General features: G+C 50.5%; 2 protein-coding genes and 1 non-coding gene across 24 annotated transcripts in view; all 3 read right to left on the bottom strand.

Moving 5' to 3' along the window:
- Window positions 1-81: 81 nt before the first annotated feature.
- NDST2 (N-deacetylase and N-sulfotransferase 2) lies at window positions 82-8745 on the bottom strand. 3 transcript variants are annotated; one of them, XM_028511145.2, is made up of 16 exons: window positions 8399-8745; window positions 7623-7723; window positions 6181-6223; window positions 4751-6096; window positions 4489-4576; window positions 4025-4179; window positions 3667-3852; window positions 3282-3410; window positions 2969-3151; window positions 2775-2871; window positions 2003-2126; window positions 1701-1875; window positions 1335-1505; window positions 1121-1230; window positions 818-920; window positions 82-720 (listed from the first exon to the last, which is right to left on the bottom strand). In XM_028511145.2, exons 4-16 carry the CDS (start codon window positions 5753-5755, stop codon window positions 595-597), a joined length of 2652 nt encoding a protein of 883 aa, XP_028366946.1. In that variant the 5' UTR covers window positions 5756-6096; window positions 6181-6223; window positions 7623-7723; window positions 8399-8745; the 3' UTR covers window positions 82-594. The 3 variants fall into 3 exon arrangements, with proteins under 3 accessions (XP_028366946.1, XP_035882663.1, XP_035882664.1); XM_036026770.1 differs by having other exon boundaries at window positions 7716-7723; XM_036026771.1 differs by lacking the exon at window positions 7623-7723.
- On the bottom strand, window positions 2513-2640 carry LOC114498343. The gene has a single exon (XR_003684767.1). It is a non-coding gene; the product is annotated as a small nucleolar RNA SNORA77 (small nucleolar RNA).
- A 383-nt stretch (window positions 8746-9128) lies between the features above and the next one.
- CAMK2G (calcium/calmodulin dependent protein kinase II gamma) overlaps window positions 9129-17814 on the bottom strand; it is a 55868-nt gene continuing 47182 nt past the window's right edge. For 9 of the 20 annotated variants that reach the window (XM_028513579.1, XM_036026773.1, XM_028513577.2 and 6 more), the window contains 6 exons: window positions 17086-17134; window positions 15773-15886; window positions 13740-13815; window positions 13297-13391; window positions 11604-11848; window positions 9129-11134 (listed from right to left, as the gene is read on the bottom strand). In XM_028513579.1, the coding sequence (XP_028369380.1) occupies window positions 11616-11848; window positions 13297-13391; window positions 13740-13815; window positions 15773-15886; window positions 17086-17134 (567 nt within the window). In that variant the 3' untranslated portion in view covers window positions 9129-11134; window positions 11604-11615. Of the gene's footprint in view, window positions 11135-11603; window positions 11849-13288; window positions 13392-13739; window positions 13816-15772; window positions 15887-17085; window positions 17135-17814 lie in introns of those variants that run through there. The other 11 variants (XM_028513591.2, XM_036026774.1, XM_028513585.2 and 8 more) reach the window with 4 other exon arrangements.

Below are 17814 nucleotides of genomic sequence, written 5' to 3'. Positions count from 1 at the left end.
ATGAACCTTGAACTGGGGCAGGGGAAAAGTCTGATACTTGCTTTATTATAGGGTTTTCCCACTCCAGTGAGGTAGACAGAACAGAAAAATAAGGATGTTTATTAAGGACATTTCTAGCCCATAGCTAGGGCTCATACTCAGCTCTATGAGCCACTGTCAGGCCTCGTCCACATTCAATGTGAATGACATTAGGAAGGCCGGGCCACAGGTAGATCCCATTATTCCCACAGTAAGGGGTCCCTCCCACAGCCAGATACAGCTACACTCTGGGGATGAAGAGGTAAATTATTTGATTAATATGTTCCTCCAGACCCTGCCTCTAATTCCTCCCCACCTTCCAAGACCATGAGTCAAAGGTGGCTAGTACCATAATGTGGGGTGTGAAAGGAAGCCCCTTTATCAGACCTCAGAGCAATGGGAAAGAGGACTTTCCCTTCTCAGCTATTCCAAGCCTGGGGGCCACTGAGGTAGAAGGGGGAGGGGCCAGGCCACTCAAATTCCCCTTGTGGGCTCTGCTCTGGGCTTGCCCCTTAGGGAAATGGGCTTTTGTTTTTTTTTTTTTTTTTTTTTTTTGCTGGTATGGAGGCTGGGACATCATCCCAGACTGGAATGCTGCAGTTCTTCCCGAAGCCATGAGGGCATTGGCTGTCCAAGCCGGCTCAGGAGCTCTGACAGCTCCAAGTTGTGGTTCCGGAAAAAATCCATAAGGAAAAGGCGGGACTGATAGGAGAAAAATGAAGGCAGAAACAGTAAGGAGTGGGACACAGAATCAGATCTTACAGGTGGAGAGAGAGAACCTGCCCCAGAATTTACATACCTCAGTGTCCATATCTGGGTACCTCCGACCTTTGCTCTTGCCTAGACAGCGAGTCTTACCACCTCCAAGTCCCTGGCACCAGAATCCCTTACCTTCATCAAACCTGCTCAACAGGAAGAGACCTTTAAGGGGCAGGTAGAAAAGGAATTCAAGCCCCAGAAATGTACACTACCTCTCCCAGCCCACAGGGACCTATATCTCTCTTTGAGAGACAGGGTAAATTCGTGTCTCTTCCAGACAGACATGGTCAACGTGCTTCCCATTTTCCCCATGGTCCTCCTCTCCTAGGTCGTGCTCTCCCACCTGAGGGTCCGTGTGTAGTTCAGAAAGGGTGTGATACCCAGGAACTTCTGGATGCTCTCCATTGAAGCAGCTGGGTTGGTACGGAGCTCTTCCCCATCCATAATCAGCAACTAGGGACAGGGATGTGGTTACTGCTGTATTTCTTAGAAGCCTCTTATCTAAAGGAAAGAGGGGGGTATGGGGGACCCCAGTGAAGGATATTGGGGGATTGTACCTGTCCAGAGGGGTAGTAAGTCAGCCAGCGTTGCAGATGGGTAGAATAGTAGCCAGGGATAAGACAGCGGTTTTGCAAGGAACGAAGTGCCAAAGGGGCCTGGGAAGAGGCTGAAATCACTTGGTAGAAGGTATAGTTCAGAGCAGCTGGGTCTCCATGTGCTCGCTGGTGCTGAAAAACAGGAAAGGAAGAGAAGAGATTGGTGACTTGACAATTATTTGGCCCTACTCTTGGTCTGATAAACAGATAGCATAGGCACACCTCCCCAAGGCACCAGTTTAACTTCCCTACCCTTATTCTTATTCTGTCTCTCTAGCAGTCACCACCTCCCTCCTTTAAGCCCTAATGTGTGAGCTTCAGGCTCACCTGGTACCAAGAGTAGGCCCTGTCAGCAGGGTTGGTGAGCACAGTGATGATCTTGGCTCGTGGTAAGAGGGCAGCACCCCGCCGTGGTACAACTTCTGAGTCAAAGTAGGTGGCACTTTTTTCAAATAGAAAGTCAGTGCTAGCATTGGAAGGGACAGGGAAAAAATCCATGTACCTAGGAAGTAGCACAGAAAAGAGGCAAAATTAAGGGGTCAGATGTCTGTGCAGTGGAAGCTGAAATAGGATACCTTGGGAGAAGGAAGTGTTCCTCTGAGAAGCATTCCAAGGAGTCCCAATCTCACCAGTCAATGCCCTTGTGGTAATTAGGGCCATTGAAGAACTGAATTTCCTCAAAGGTGCTCGGGCTAGGGAAGCTGCTGGTCACAGCTGGGTGCAGGCTCAGGAAGAAGTGAATAGCTGTGGTCCCTAAATAGGAAAGAAAGTCCAGCAGTTGTGGGAGAGAATCTAGCTCAACATGAGCTTGAAGGTGAGAAAATAACCACTCTGGGTAGTAAAATACCCTTTGGCCAAATTGCAGCAAGAGAAGGAAATTCTGAGAGATACCAGGAAAGGTTCAAGTAGGGTTCTCAGCCTTGACTGCATCAGAATCACTTGTGGTTCTTTTATTTATTTTTTATTGATTTTAAAGAGAGAAACACCAATTTGTTGTTCCACTTATTGATGTACTCATTGTTTGAATCTTGTATGTGCTAACTGGGGATTGAATTCACAACCTTAGGGTATCAAGGTGATATTCCAATAAACTGTGCTACCCAGTCAGGGCCATTTGTGGATCTTTTTTTTTTTCTTTTCACCATGTCCCAGGACAGCTGTGTTACCCTTGACAGGTCAAGGCAATCCCAGTACTCTGGAATGTTTCTGTGGCAGACAAAAAACATTTGTGGATCTTTTAAAACAAAAATTTCATAAATGATTCTGATATACAACCAGGGTTAAGAATCGCTCTCTCAAGAGACTGGATTAATATGGGGTGGGTGTGAGAAGGGAGTTCCTTAGCCAAAGAATCCTTTAGGTTTAAGGCAGGTCAAGAGAAATTGGCTAAGGATGATTCACCTGTCTTTTGGGGTCCTACAATGAGGAACTTGGGGAGTCGATCACAGGTTTTCTCCTTGGACCAGATATCTTTGTGCCTCTTGTCATCACAGGGATTCTGAAGGTGAAGCCAAGAATCAGACAAGACCTACTCTTTTCTTCAGCGCAGAAGAAACCCTCATCATGTCTCTTGCCAGCCCAAGTTCCACCCATACCTGCCAAAGGGGGCTTCGCTCTTGAGGGAAGAGTTCAAAGTACTTTTGTGCAAGAGGGACAGGAGGAAGGGTCTGTAGGTGCAGCCGTGTCCAGCACTGGAGGAAGCGCACCAGGCTCTCAAAGGTGTACAGGCCCAGTCGATCATTTCCATAGTTGGACAGATGGGTCATAAATATGCTGATCTGCAAGAGGATGCCTGCATGTCAGAGTTGGAGAGCCTACCCATCTCAGAATCAGGATTGGTAAGCAAAGGTCCCAGCCTGCAAATACTTTGACTCTACAATCTTCTGGCCCTTCCTATTGGCACCTTACTGGATTAAGCAGCACTGTCAGGAAGAGCTCTCCACCTCGGATGCTCCGATCTAGTTCATGAGAGCCTCCAGGATACTCATTATAGAAGATTGTGTGCGTGAAGAGACCACATGTCTGCCGTGGCAGCACCTGGAGGGAAAAGAAGAAACAGGGATAGATGAGATTTGAAAGGTAAAATGATGGTCCAGAGGCATAGGATTCCCTGGGTTTGTGGAGGATTCAGTCTGAAGTTATAGCAAGAAAACTCTTGCTATGTGCATTATGACTTTTCACCCTCCTACCCCATTATGTGGATGAACTGGACTGGCAGTTGACAGAACTTAGATCAGTGCAGGCTGGAGACTGTCAAAATGTGGAGTTCAAGTTTGTATTGGGAGTCCCTTACCATAATACCATTGTGAATGAAGCCACGGCGGTAGCGGGCAGGGCGGAGATGGGGATACTCCTCAGTGCTGGTCACCTGGATGCCCCACACAGATTTCCAGGCTTCGTAGAGCTGCGTGTGGACGGGGTACACACCCGAATGGTGGGGAGCCACAGCATACCCCAGATCCGTGGGAATCCCATGCTCCTGGGAATTGCATAGACTCTCACCAGGACCTGGTGAGGTTTGGGGAATAGAGGGTAAAGGGTGGGGATGCCTCCACAGAGGGAAAAATGGAAAGGGTACCCCATGAGGGGAAGGTTAAAAAGAAAGCATTATCTCTGGGGGAAAGTATGGGGAAGAGATCCAAGGGTCTCACCAAAGCAAACTGTTTGTTGAGCCTCATTTGGTCAGCCAGCACGGAGCGATTGTGGAACAGGTGTGGCTGCATGTGGCTCCACATGTGTGGGAACCACCAGAACTCTTCACGGTGCTTCAGCAGCATGTCGTCCCCTGCATCCTCCTCCTCTGTCCCTATGACCACACACTGACCACTGAACACAGCCAGTTAGCCCCTGTGCCCTCCGCTGTTCTGTAACAACACTGACCACCTTCCATCCCTGGGACATCATCTGCCCATCGAAGACTGCCTATCTGCCTCCTTGTCATCTTACCCTACAGCCACCCATGCCAACCAAAATTCATACCCACTATTAGCTCCTCACAGCATCCTCACCACAAATCTTGTTCCTTTTCTCTGATTTGTCTACCCAGGGAGATGGGACAATGAAAAAACAGATCAAACTAAGTTGATATGCTGAAGGAGCAGGGGGATAAGCTCACCAGTATGATAGAACTTGCCCGAGAAGCCCAAGTTGAAGGTGAAGTTGGGGACTAAGGTCCTGAGTTTGTTCTGGGTGGTCAACAGAGCCTGGGAAGAGTAGCAGGAACACAAGAAATCAGGAGATAGCAGACTGAGCAGGAGAAAAATGAGTAGTGTTCTTCCTACCTGGAAAGGGCAGAGTATACCTATGGCAAGCTCAGAATCAAGGAAGGGAATCTCATAGGTTAGAGCTTGAAATAATTTCTAAGGAAAAAGACTGACCTCAACATCAGCCACCTTCATGCGGGTACCTTCCTTGCCCACAAAGATGTCATCAATGTCTACCAAGATGTAGCGTTCAAGGTCCAGGCAAAGGCGCTTGCCAGTGAGGTATGCAACAGCATCAACAAAAATAAGTTTGTGGAGCCAGAAGGAAAGGCCGTGGCCAAAGAGCACCCGCTGGATGCCATCATGAAGCCCCAGGTCCTGTACCACAGTGGGAAGCCGCACCCGGCGAGGCACTGGTCCTGGCACAGGGAGCTCAGCTGACTGAAGGCTGGCAAGAAGCACTGGTTCGTATGTGCTATGATTGGATTGAAAAATGGTCCAGTCATCACCAGGCAACGGCCCAGGCTCTAGGCGGCTGGGGCGTGTGAGATGCAGTAGGGGGGCAGAAGGATTCACTTGGTAGTCCCGGAGCCCCAGGTTTGAATAAAGAAAAAGGGGAAAGCCCTTGAGCTGGGCACTCAGTAGGCTATGCTCATGGGCTCGGAAAAAGCCAATGATGCCCACACCATACTCCACACAGTAACGGTCTAGCAGTTCCCGACTCCAGGCATCCAGGTTGACATACTTGAGCAGGTTCTCATAAATGACCAAGACATAGCGGCCACGGGTATGATCAGTCAGCGTGGGCATGTCCCCTCGGCCAGGTGCCAGCTCAGTGCTATAACGAAAACGACTGGACTCCAAGATGGCCACAATCTCCTGCCCCAGCTGTGAGTATGCACTCTCCACAAACACAAGGACCACAGGTTCGGTTCGAGCTGTCTCTGGAGGTCTGGGAGGCCGAGGTGGGACCGGAGGCTGTACAGGGCCAGGGCCAGCTGCCCCGCTACTGCTGCAGTCTCCCAGGGGTAAGGGCAAGGGTTCCTTGGCCTTGGGGCTGGTGGATACGTAGTAAGCCAGGAAGCCCATGGAGCCCAAACTGAAAGCGATTAGCAACAGTATGAGGCGATGCAGTTCCAGCTGCCGAGCTGGGCGTACCACCTTCCACAGCTTGAGCATGGCGGGGGAGGGGAGGCAGGGATGGGGACTACCTCAAGGGATGGGAGGTAGGAGTTCTATAGGCTAGGGCTCTCTTGGGAAGGTAGAAGGATAGGAAAATAGGGGAAAGGGATTCCCTTAGGGTCAATTCCTCAAAGAGGTTGAGACAAATTCCCTTAGAGTAGGGTAGGGGAGGTAGAAAGGGCAACAGGGGGCAACTGGACAGAGTCCATTTTTATCAGGTCACCATGGCCCCCTGGCCCATAGCTTCAGGATGCAAATCCAGTCAGGCTCCACCCTTGGTCCTGTTTGAGCTCCTCACAAAAGAGGTCAACAAAGTTCACAATCTCTATGCTTCCTATCTGTAAGACAGGGAAATTGAAAGATTATTTCTCCCTTTGAAACTGTGTCATTAATCCATTACCCTCTTCACCCCATCCTCTTACCTTCCGCTCACAGGATGATTTGTTCTCCAAAAACAGAAAGTTCCTGTAGAAAAACAACACAATCTGAGTCTCATACTTTAGCCTCAGAGGTTGTTCCTCTTCTCAGAATACTGTCTAAATTCTCCTCCCTGAGCTAAGCTCAAGTTGGAAAAGTATATTCAAGGGCTGGAAAGAACAATTCTCCCATCAACAAGAAACCAAACAGCCCAGGAAGCTGAAAATGAACCTGCTCTGAAAGGAGTTCCCAGCCCATGACCAAGCAGTTGGCCAGTCAGCAGATCTAGTCTTCTTGTGGGGAACAAACAGAAAGCCCCAGAAGTCTCATGCTCCAACGAAATATCAGATAAGAGGAAACTCATGAGCTTGTTAATCTTCTTCATCAATCAAACCCAACACCACTGGCTAACAGCATTAACAAACTTACAGTCAGGTGGACACTATGGTGGTGGTGGGGGGGTGGAGGGGGGGAATTCAAGAGAAAAGAGAAATGGTGCTAGCTAATCATTCTATTAGCTTCCAAACCCAGAAATTGGGGACTGTCTTTTCCATTGCTTGTGAAAAATTATTTATCCTCTGCCTTTCATTTCACCCATGCCAGTGTCAAGAGAGATGATAAAAATGTAGCCCCGTAGTGGGTCACATCACTGGGACCTAACAAAAGCCAGAGAGCTGAGTCCAGAGTCTCCCCATCCATCCCAGTTCTCCTTCCTAGCTTAGCCTAGGTGGTACTATACCCTCATCCATTAACAGCTCAGGAGAAGTCCTCAGCTAGCCTGGAGATACATGAGGGATTGAGTCCTGTTATAAAAACAGAGAAAACTGAGTGGGGCTAGATGAGAGAAAGAAATTAAGTCATATTCAACCAATAAGAGAGAGAGAGAGAAGCAGGTCAGTGTGATTGGGAGACAGTTGTAAGGATACCTAATTTTGGAGACTTTTCTTAAACAGATCAACTGCTTCTACAAGCTTTATGGTAGCTTTCCCCATCTTAGCTACTCTTAGTAAGGCCAGTGTCTGGCAACTCCTCTCAACTCCCAGACATACACATCTCAGGGGTGATTAGGAGAGACAGGGTCTTTCAGGACTGAGAGGGATGATTTAAGAATAGTTCAGCTTTGACCTGGGTGAAACTACCAGTAATTGACATGAAAAAGAGCACCGGGAGGGGATCTAAATGGTGATGGAAAGGGGTGAATCCTAAGAATTAGAGGAAACTCCTTGGAGAAAACACAGTAGTGAGAAGTCACTGTGGGGAAGTAGACACTTGGGGCAAATTAAGTATAATAAGGTAGTTAACATTTATTGAGAGTTTACTCTTTGCCAGACATTCTTCTAAGAGCTTTCTATATATTTAACGGTCACACCAGCCCTAAGAAGTAGATACTATTATTATCCCCATTTTACATGAGTAATTTGAGGGTCAGAGAAGTTTAGTAACTTGCCCAGGATCACACAGCTCAGACAGTGGAGGAACTGGGATTCAAAGTCAGGCCTGTCAAGCTCCATAGCCCGAGCTCTTAACCACTGCATTTTACCTTCATACCTAGAAGAAACAGCCATGTTTAGGGAAGGGATGCTGAGGGAGCGACTGGGGTAGGGTGTGGTGTGGGGTGATGCATATGGAAGTAGGAACAGGGGATGGAGGGAGGTGCTGTACGTCCGAGCAGCAGTGGGAGGTTTTTGAGGGAGAAACCGAAAGGGTCATCCAGGCCTGGGCTGGAGGACAGCGCTAGTGACAGAGCCTGAGGAAGGCGGGGGTGTGGGCCCCGCACTGGAAGAGAAGCAGAAGCTGTGGGAGGAAGGGGTACCGAGCGGCGACACGGCGACACGGGCATGGGGGGCTGGCACATCGGGTCACAGACGGAGGGACCCTGCTGGGAGGCATATGGGGTCACAGGTGGATATAAGGAGAGCACCGGATGTGAAGCATTAAAGGGGAAGGGGAAGAGGCAAGAGGCGTGCACAGAAGAGTCCGGGCTAACGAGGAAGGACTGGGCTGGGAGAACCCGAGGGGAAGAGGAGCCCCGTACTGAGGGGTAGACCAGAGGGAGCGAAGGCACTACGAGGAAAAGGGCTCAGGGCGAGGGCAGCGCAGGGCCGCGCGAGGGGCCGCCCGGGGCGACCCTGTGGATGGTTATGAAGCTAACAGAGGGAAAGCCTGTGAGGGGAGGAACTGTGGGCGACCGCATGTGGGGTGGTATCCTTAAGGGTGGCTCACCCGGCGGACTGGGCGGCGTCCCCGCTGACCCCGGGCTCCGCCGCGTCCCGGGGCTGCCCCGCTCCCCTGCTTTCGGGGCCTCGGGCCGCGTCGCTGCGGCTCCGCCATCTCCGAGCGAAAGCTCTGCTGCAGCCGGGCCCAACCACCGCTCCCACCGGGGGGAGGCGGCGCGCTGCCGCTCGAGGTGTCCACTAGGTTTCCCGCCGCCTCTGGGTCGGGCCGTCGAGCGGCCGATGTGCCGAGCAGCCGGACAGCCCTCTACAGCAACCAGCAGAGCCTCGGCCTCGGAGTCTGCGGGCTCCGAGCCCCACCCGCAGAAAGGAACCCCCTCCTCCCTGCAGCTTGGCACAGTCTGAGGAGCGTCGGACGGACGCCTGGGCTCACCAGAGGAGGCGGGCCCAGGGTACGGGCTGGTCCACTCAGCCCTACCGAGGGGGAGCCGGCCCGGCCCACTGATAGATGGAGGGGGGCTGGAAGGGGGCGGGAAGGGGAGGCCCTTGGCGCAGGCCCGAGGGCGGGGCGAGACCCCTAACCCACCAGGGGCCCAACTTCTTGCCACCCCAAACTTGCCTCCAGCCCGGCGAGCTGCGTGGGGGCTGATAAGTTTAGGAAATTTCATCCCAAAATGGGCCCAAAGGGAGTGGGGGAAGATACATCTCTCCATCTGAAACCTTGTAACTCAGGCTGCTAAAATCTAAAATCTAAGCCTCCAACAGCAGTAACAACAATGGACGGTTTAAAGGTTATTTTATTAAATATCTTCAGTTCAAGGTTTCATTGTAACAAAGCTATTAAGGGTCTACCAACATTCAGAACAAACACTAACTATTTTTAAATTATTTCTATGTCATCATGCAAAAATTCTGCATCAAATGCCTTCCATTTCCTGTTTAAAAGGTGTTGTTTTTTAAATAGTCTATTGACTATAGATGCTGACATTAGCCCCAGAAGAGTAAGAATGCTAAGAAGTGGGGCTGGAGCAGCCATATGAAGCTATGGGTCTTAATGAACTCTAAGACCATTTGTCTTCAAGCCAGCAAAACCAAACCCTGTGGTGAAGGTGTCTGCGTGCTGGTACTGCAGGCTGCAGGGCAGGAAAAGGCCAGGGCCCAGGGGCTGGGGCATGCATGAGGTGCTCGGAGGAGCCTGGCTAAATCCAAGCACCAGCACCTGTGAGTTTGCTCTCTTCTCAGCTGGCTCCAAGGAAAATCTGTAGCTTTGCCTCCTGAAGGTAGTCCAGGCAGCTGGGGTCCACCCACCTGTCCCCCCCAATAGTGCAAATATTTGCGCAGAGAAGTTTGCAGTTGTTTTGGGGAAACCAAGGTCATGACCAATTGTTCCTCCATTATCTTCTCTGCTATCTGCTTAGAGTATAGACCTTTCCCTCCTGGAATGGAACTCCTTGAGCATAGAGAGGGACAATGAATGTAAGTAGGAGTCTTGGCTCTGGATACCTCTTTTGGGTTCATGCAGGTGGTGGTGGTGGTAGGGTGATGCCCATGCAGACTGTCCAGCAGGAAGTCTATACTTCAGTTGGTCAGTAAAGAGACCTCTTAAAGAGGATACCTCTTCTTGCCAAAGCAGTTGGGTCAATCTCAAAAACAGGAAAAGAGATGGACGTGCAGCAAGGGAATAGTAAGAAGGGAGACAGCCATCGGGGCAGCCTGAATGCATAGAGACAACCATCAACTCAATCCCGCTGCCTCACTCCTCCCATCCCACAGGGGCACTTGGCAGAGGGCCCAGGCCCAGATGAGGGTCAGCACGGGACCACCACCATGAAAAGGCAAGACAAAGATGGTCCAAATCAGCACAGAAACAGAACTGCCAAAGGCAGCAAAGGGAGCCCTGACCAGGGTCTGGCTCTCTCCTTGCTAAGTTATAAGAAAACAAACACAAAGCAAAGCGCAACCCCTCCCCCTTTCCCTCTGCAGGGATTGGGCCTTAATATCAGGGCCCACGTGCATTGTGCATCCTATAGAAATGGATGAGTAAGTGAGTACATGTCAGACTAACACGAGGCTTTTCATCGGCTTCGTAGCGGACACACTTCTGCAGCACCAATTCTCTTCCCTTCTATGCTAAATGAAACAGTACAGCAACATCCGGGCCCTTAGTCCTGAGGCCACAGCTTCTCAGCTTCCTCCACAGAAGGCTGGGAGCTCTGTGTTTTTCTCCCAAGTAGGTCTGATGGCCACGATGTTCTCATCAGCCTCATTCTAGGTGCCTATGTAAATTCTGAAGAAGTCCATTCCTAGCCCTGGGGCAGGCAGGCCACCTCAGGGGCTGCAATCACATCGCGGCCCCCAAAGTTTTATCAGAGTTCTTGCCTGGTCTCCTAAGTCCATGGAGGCCAGAGGCCAAGCTCACCTCTTCAGGGCTGGTGAGTGAGCCCCGCTGCTCATGCCAGGGTGGTCGTCACACAAACTCCTGCCTTCTTGCCAGCCCAAGGGCTATTGGTGGTTTTAAAACGCATCATGGTATGGATTCCATTTTTTTTTAAACAATCTTTTTTCTTTTTTTTTTCCTTAAATGTAAAAAACACCTCAGTACAGCAGAGACAGACACGAAGGGCGGGCGGGAGGGCTGCATGCAGGGGCGTGCATTGGCTGCTGCCGCTTTGTAATTTAATTGTTTTAAACCTCAAACGAACAGGACTGCCGCTCGCTGTCACTCAGGCCCTCCAGAGCCACTGGCTGCAAAGGTTCGACCTCCAGCTGGGATCTCCTAATGCCCCTGTCAAACAGGACAGACATGGTAACAGAACAGAGGACAATAAACACACAGATGAGTTCCAGGAACTTAAACACACTACACACATGGCCAACTCTGCCTGGGAAGGTGGAGGATGGGGGAGAAGCTAGTATTTAAATATAACAATGCCTCACATTTGCTGAGCACTTACTAAATGCTTTACTTATTAGGTACCTTATTTAACTCACAGAAGTAATGAGATAGGCACCATTTTTACCCTCTTTTTGACAGCTGAGAAAACTGAGGCTTAGGGAAAGGAAGAAACCCAATTTGGATTCCTGGAGCTAGACCCGAGTCTGATTTAAGGGCATAACTTGTTACAACCACAGCCTAGTCCTTGCCGCTCCTCTAGGGTGGCCCATACCTCCTCCCCCAATGCCAACTCTCAGCTGACTCTTCCTCCTCTGACCCCACCTGTCCCAGCCCCTCCCCACACCCCCACCAGGTGCACCTGTGGCTGAGCTCACTGCAGCGGTGCAGCAGGGGCCCCTGAGCAGTGATAGTGGACATTGAGCCACTTGCCATCCCGGCGGTGCCAGACCCGGGTCTCCTCCGACTGGCTGGTTCGAGGCCGGCCCTGCCCATCGATGTACTGGGTGAGGCGGATATAGGCGATGCAAGCTGCGTCCTCTCCGATCACATGGACGTGTGGGTTCAGGATGGTGGTATGAATGGGCTTGCTGTTCTTGGACAAGACTGCAGGGGGCAGGGTGGGTTGGGGTAGGCAGGACTGCGTCAGGCCTAAGCACCGGACATTTTCCTCCCAGCCTGCACTTTCAAGTCTCCCCTCACCCCAGCAGCCATTCCGGGAGTCTCCAAGGCACCCCCATACACCTTCCAGAGGTTGAGAAACCTCATCACATTAGTCTCGGTTATCCAAAAGGAAGGGAAAGGTGGGGAACAATGATAACAGTAGATACTATTTTAATCGAACATTGTGCTGGGGGTCTTACATGCATGAGCTGTATTCTTTGGTTGATACTATTTTCTTCATTATAAGACGAGACAGGCTCAAGGAGGTTAAGTAATTTCCCCAGATCACACAACATTTGAGCTCAGGGCCATTTTACTAAAGCTTATGATCTTTCTGCTCTGCTAGGCTGATGTTTAGGTTTCATATATGTTAGCTTGTCCCCAATTAGGGCTCTAGAGCAAAATCAACAACAATATTCAAAATTGATCTGTGATTTAAAAAAAAAAGTCCAAAGTTAAAATAGAATCATCAAAGCACCAAGCTTAGGATATTCCTAGAGTTCCCAGGATCCTCTGGGGGAAAGTCAAAAGATTGCCATTATCAGCAAACACTGTGGATTGTGTTACTTTTATTGAGATTCACATCTTAGTTCAATTCAAATGGTAGATCGGGGCTACAGGAAACCTTCCCTAGAGTTTCTATAAAATCTGGAATTGCTTCTGGATAACAGAATTACTTAGATGGCCTAGGGTTTACATTTGCAGCTGAGACATGGAGAAGATTTAGTTAGAGAAAACAGTGACAAAATAAAATTTAGGGCATAATGGGGAAAGCCCAGGACAAAGTGGAAAGGAAAAGAAAAAATAAGGGGTAGGGAGGGTCTTAGAGAGTGGAGAGAAAAAGGAGGTGAATATTTAGTTTTTTATCCCCTGGGACTTCCACGAACAGCCCAGTGTACCCTCCCAGTCCCTCGATGTTCAGGGAGACCCTAGCCATCACTTCCAACCTCACAAGTCACCAACAGTGCCCTGTTGCTGGCTTGCACATTCTTATTCTGGCTTTAATTTCCTCTGTTGTGACATCTATAGACACGGAGCTTCATTATTGTCTGCTGAGATCATCTCAACCTCATCTCAAATGGTTTCCAATCATCTTGGAAAGAGATAAGGCTTAAAAAAAAAATGCAGTGACCCTGACAGTGGCAACCAGCACTGCCACAAGGCAGCTGCAGAGCAAAGGGGCATGTGGGGTTCTGGGGCAGGCAGGGCCTTCAGAGGTGCTGTTTAGGACCATTTTCAGAGCACAAGGAGGCAAGCACACAGACCAGGGTGCAGCAGGCAGGTCAAATAAGAGAAAAATGGGCAACAGGGAAGAGGAGGAGTGAGCAGGGACAGAGGCAAAGGAGGTGAAGGGGCAGGCAGGAGTATATCAGCAGCACGAACCCACTCACGATTCTCAAAGTAAAACTTATGGAAATCCATTCCTTCCACAAGGTTACCAAGGGCTTCGGGCTCAAAGGAAGTGAGGCCTGGATCACAAATTTTCCTACAGGAAAAAAAAAAAGTAGCCTGTCAGGGAATTATTTGTCTTTCTTCCTCATCAGTGGTGTCTGTCCTACAGCAGGTTAGCGGTAGGCTAGGCCCGACAAGGTGGTTAAGATCTTGGTCTGCTGGATGGGCCTCTCGGTCCTGTCCTTTCAGCCCACCGCCAGGACACCTTGGGCAGGCTCGCTCACAAGCTATCTACCTAGAAGGGCTCCCAGCCTAGTGGCCTGGTATTGAACTCACACCCTGTGCCCAAAGCCCAGCCTTCCTTTTCCCCAGGGTCTGAGTTGCTTTTGGGGAGGAGGGAAAGGCCTTGAGAAACTTGAGTCGGAATTGGGTCTCTACTCACGTGTAGGCCTCAAAATCTCCATTGTTGATGGCCTCAATCAGTTGTTCTGTGATCTTAATGATCTCCTGTTTTCGCACTGTGGAGGAAAAAATCCAGCAATTTACCTGTGTAGAACTGGGGAGCTCCCAAGTAATAATGGAGAGCCCACCCGGTCCTTCAAGAATCCCCTGTGATCTCTTTGACAAAGACATCCCTCTTTTCTGTCTTTAAGGTCCTGTGCAGGAAGAATGAGCCCACCTTTCTCTCCATCCCTCCTCTGTTGTCCATAGAAGTAACGACCCCTCCTCCTGAAGCCCACACTTTTGTTATGGCTCTCTGGCCTTTGTCTCCCTCTCCATCAATAACCAGGGTGCAGAAAACACTCTTGTTTTTAACAGCTGAGGAGCCTGGCATGGCATGAATGCTCTGCCCAGAGTCTGTGCATCCCGTCTCCAGCAGGGTCAGCTTCTCTAAGAAGCATCTCCTGATAAGGCTGTTTCCATCACCTGCTTATGTCTCTCATCTGAAGGGGCTCAATCAGATCTCAATTACCATGCTCCCCACCCCCCAGCGCTCAGTGGTCCAGAACCTAGCCCTGGGCAAGGGCCAGCCTGAGAGACGAATCTAGCCAGGGACACAGGCTCCAAAAGAATCAAGAGAGCCCTAGGATGGATGTTTAATTCTCTTCACCTTGCTCCTCTCCTTCACAGGGCTTTTCTGGGATAAAGTATCTTAGAACTAGAGACACTCTTTTTAAATGAAGCCTCTCACCAGAAAGACAGCTCCTTTTACCATGGACAAGCTTTGGAAAAAGCTCTAAATCTCATACTGGATCTCATGCCAGGATGTCTCCCTCAGGAAAACCAAGGCAAGACACAAACTGACAGGCAGGCAGGGTTGGTGCCCTCAGAGCTCCCACCCATCCCAAGCCAAGGAACTGCTGGTGACATCCTGCACTCTCAGACAGATCACTCACAGGGAGTGCCACTATTAGCAGAGGGTGCTGCCAGGGTAAGGGAGGGCTTGGACTGAGCTCGAGCGAACCCAGATTGGAACCCTGGGCTGGCCCAGGCCACGAAGCCTTGCCTCACAGGAGTAAGAGGCTGCAGGATCAACGAGCTCGAGTAAGGAAGGCGCAGCCCAAGGGCAGAGCTGGGAGAGGGCACGCAGCCACAGGGACAGCCAGGAGGGGGCCCCACAGCCATCAGCACCTTCAGGTGTGTAAGCAGCAGGTTGGGAAATCATCGAGCTCTACCCAATTTCTAGAGGTGTGAGCGCGTGCGCGCACACACACACATATACACACACCCCTTTTCCAACCCCACCAAACCCATCTGCAGGGACTGACAGGCCCTATGGGTGACAAGGATTGTGTTTAGAGACTCTAAAAAGATAGATAGTAGGAGGAAAAGAAACAGACAAAGGCACACTCTACACAGACACATCTAAAAATGTAAATATGAGCTACCATTCACCCAGCAAGGCATCACATCAAGACATTCTACCACCTCATTTATTTTTCGTAACAGCGCTACAAGGGAGTGGCCATTTTATTCCCACTTTATAGATTAGGAAACAAGCCCTGGGAGGTTTAATCTACTTCACACGTTTTTGAAAGTAGTGTAGCTGGGATTCAAATGCAGGTCTGTCTCACCCAAGCCCCATGCTCTTAATATGACAGGCTGAGCCTTGGGAAACTCCATTTCCCAATACAGTTTCTCAGCTATTGCAATTTTCACTATCACCCCGGCTCCCACCACCTGTGACCTGACTTCTGCCTCATCCTTTCTTCCTGGCTCAGTGCTGAGGTAAGGCCCACTGCACATCCCGTGACTTTCTACTCCTTCCCACCACACAAGTTCTCCACCCACTGTTGATGCCTTCAGGGCCTGGTCTCAGTGCCTCTAATCGGCTCTCCCACCCAGCGGAGACCGAGCTCCCAAAGCTTACTGAAAGGGACAGCTGGGCTGGGCTGCCAGCTCTGGGGGCAATCCTTGAGGGGCTTCAGGACGAGCCAGGAAATGGAAGCCAGATTGTGCCTCCCTCACACTTACTGGCTGAGGAGCAGAGAGAAGGCTGGGGCTGCATGCCTGCAGAGGGGGCTGTTCTGTCCCGGGAGCTCCGTCCTTCAGGCACCGAGCTGCCATTCCCAGTGCGGAGCGGGGCAGCTAGCCAGCCAGGGCAGGGCAGGGCAAGGCAGAGCAGCCAAAACAAACAGAACAAGGCAGGTGAGCGAGCAAGCTGACCAGGACCCGAGCCCGTGGCACTGCAGAGCCCGGGCAAGGCGAGGCCTCGGGCTGCTGTGGACACTGGACCACATCCCACGCCGCCACCTCTGCAAGAGAGGCCTCCCAGCCAAGAACCCCAGGAAAGTGCACAGACCTGGGCTTGGGGATTCCAGAGGAGCCTTCAAACAGCCTGTACAAGGGGCCCTGCTCCCAGGGAAGATGTTCTAGGGGGCTAGGCTACAAGGTCAAGAGCCCAGCAGTGAAGAAGCTGTGTACTCTGCCAGCATTGCCAGCACTGCACTGATTTGACCTTCATCCCAGCAGCCCCGAGCTGCAGTTTTTTACTGCCTTATACATTTATCCTTTCCATTTGGGGGCTTCCCAAAGGTTTGGGGCATGCTCTCTCAGCTCTGTCCTGCAACATTCCTCCATCTTTTCTGAAAGCCTGGCCTAAGGTCCCTTTCTGAAGGCAAAGGGAATAACTCCAGGAGGCCAAACCAAAGAGCAGGACAGAGATTCCCAGTGGTATGTCCTACCATGCCTTCCTCATCACCTGGCACTTTGGCCAGGCTCAAACTTAGGCTGGTGGTGCTTACAGCATCACCGGGACATAGTGAAGTGTGGTTCTGACTCCATGATTTATGCCAAGGCTTTATGACAAGAGTGATTAACTCACCCCAATGGGCCCAGGTCCGTTCCAGTTTTAAAACAGAAAAGTTCCACATCTTGGGAATCACCTCAGTCCTGGGGAAACTGACAACTGGTCACTCTACTAATGACTCACAACACCTGTGGGCTACTTGTGCAGGGACTCAAGGTGTCCCTGTTCTGGGATATCACATCATTGTTAGCAACAGGAACAGTTCTCTGAGCCCTGGTCCTGGGCAGGCTCAGAAACAGTTCTGGGTTAGCTATACCAGGCTTGGGGACGAAGAAGAGGTGCCTCTTGCCTAGCCCAGCCACAAAAGACAGGGGCCTCACGACTTGGCCCACAGATTGTAGCTTTATACCAGACCCTCTTCTGGGTAGAAAGAGCTACCGATCTCAGTTCTGGGGGCAGGTAAGGCAGGTGCTCCACCGAAGCCAAGGTACCTGGGATACTGATGGCATCCTTCCCTCAGCAAGGGCCCAGCACCTACCTTTGAGGTCCTCATCTTCTGTGGTAGTATTGCAGCTCTCTGTGGAGCCCTGTAGGCCAAAACAAAACAAAACAAAACAAAAGCAACCCATGTGTTAAAGTACTCAAGCCCTTGGAAAACCAGAGAAACTATGCAGAACAAAAGTAGAGCATGTGCTCCTACAGGTGGTACAAGAAGGAATCATAGAAAGTTCTATTTCTACTCTTCCACCTGACTCTCACAAAACTCCAGATCCCCAAATTCCCTCCCCAGTCTCCCCCAACTCAGTAAATGGTACTATCTATGCCATTATTCGGGTTAAAACCTAGAGTCATCTCCTAGATTTGATTTTAGGTTGATTCTTTTTTCCTCTTTCCCTCAGATATCAACTGTGAAATCTAAAGTCAAATCTGTCAGTCCTGCCTCCAAAATAAATCCCATCTCACCTGTGCTCTTCAAATGCACAGCTACAATCTGAGCCCAAGCTACTAACACCTGTCACCTGAACTACTACAATCACTCCTGGTCTCCCAGCGCCCACCCTTGCCTCCTCCCTGAAATTCTTGCCTACAACATGGCCAGAAAGGTTTTCAAAGAGTCCATCAGACTATATTACACCTCTGCTGAAAACCCCCAACAGCTTCCTATGGCTGTTGGAATACTCCTGTCAAGTCCGACATAGCACGTCCTGCCTGCTTCTCCGACATCACCACCCTCCTGCCACCCTGGTCCAACGATCCCTTACTCTTA

The sequence above is a fragment of the Phyllostomus discolor genome, chromosome 5 (assembly GCF_004126475.2).
Source record: "Phyllostomus discolor isolate MPI-MPIP mPhyDis1 chromosome 5, mPhyDis1.pri.v3, whole genome shotgun sequence".
Classification (NCBI taxonomy): Eukaryota; Metazoa; Chordata; class Mammalia; order Chiroptera; family Phyllostomidae; genus Phyllostomus; species Phyllostomus discolor.
This window is presented reverse-complemented; position numbering and strand designations above follow the sequence as displayed.

Excerpts from the sequence above, each read along its gene's own strand:
- NDST2 (XM_028511145.2), bottom strand. The coding sequence starts at position 5,755 with ATGCTCAAGCTGTGGAAGGTGGTACGCCCAGCTCGGCAGCTGGAACTG. Across the intron at positions 3,411-3,666 it reads TCATTCACAATGGTATTATG|GTGCTGCCACGGCAGACATG; the intron begins GTAAGGGACTCC and ends TTTTCCCTCCAG. Across the intron at positions 3,152-3,281 it reads TGACAGTGCTGCTTAATCCA|ATCAGCATATTTATGACCCA; the intron begins GTAAGGTGCCAA and ends ATCCTCTTGCAG.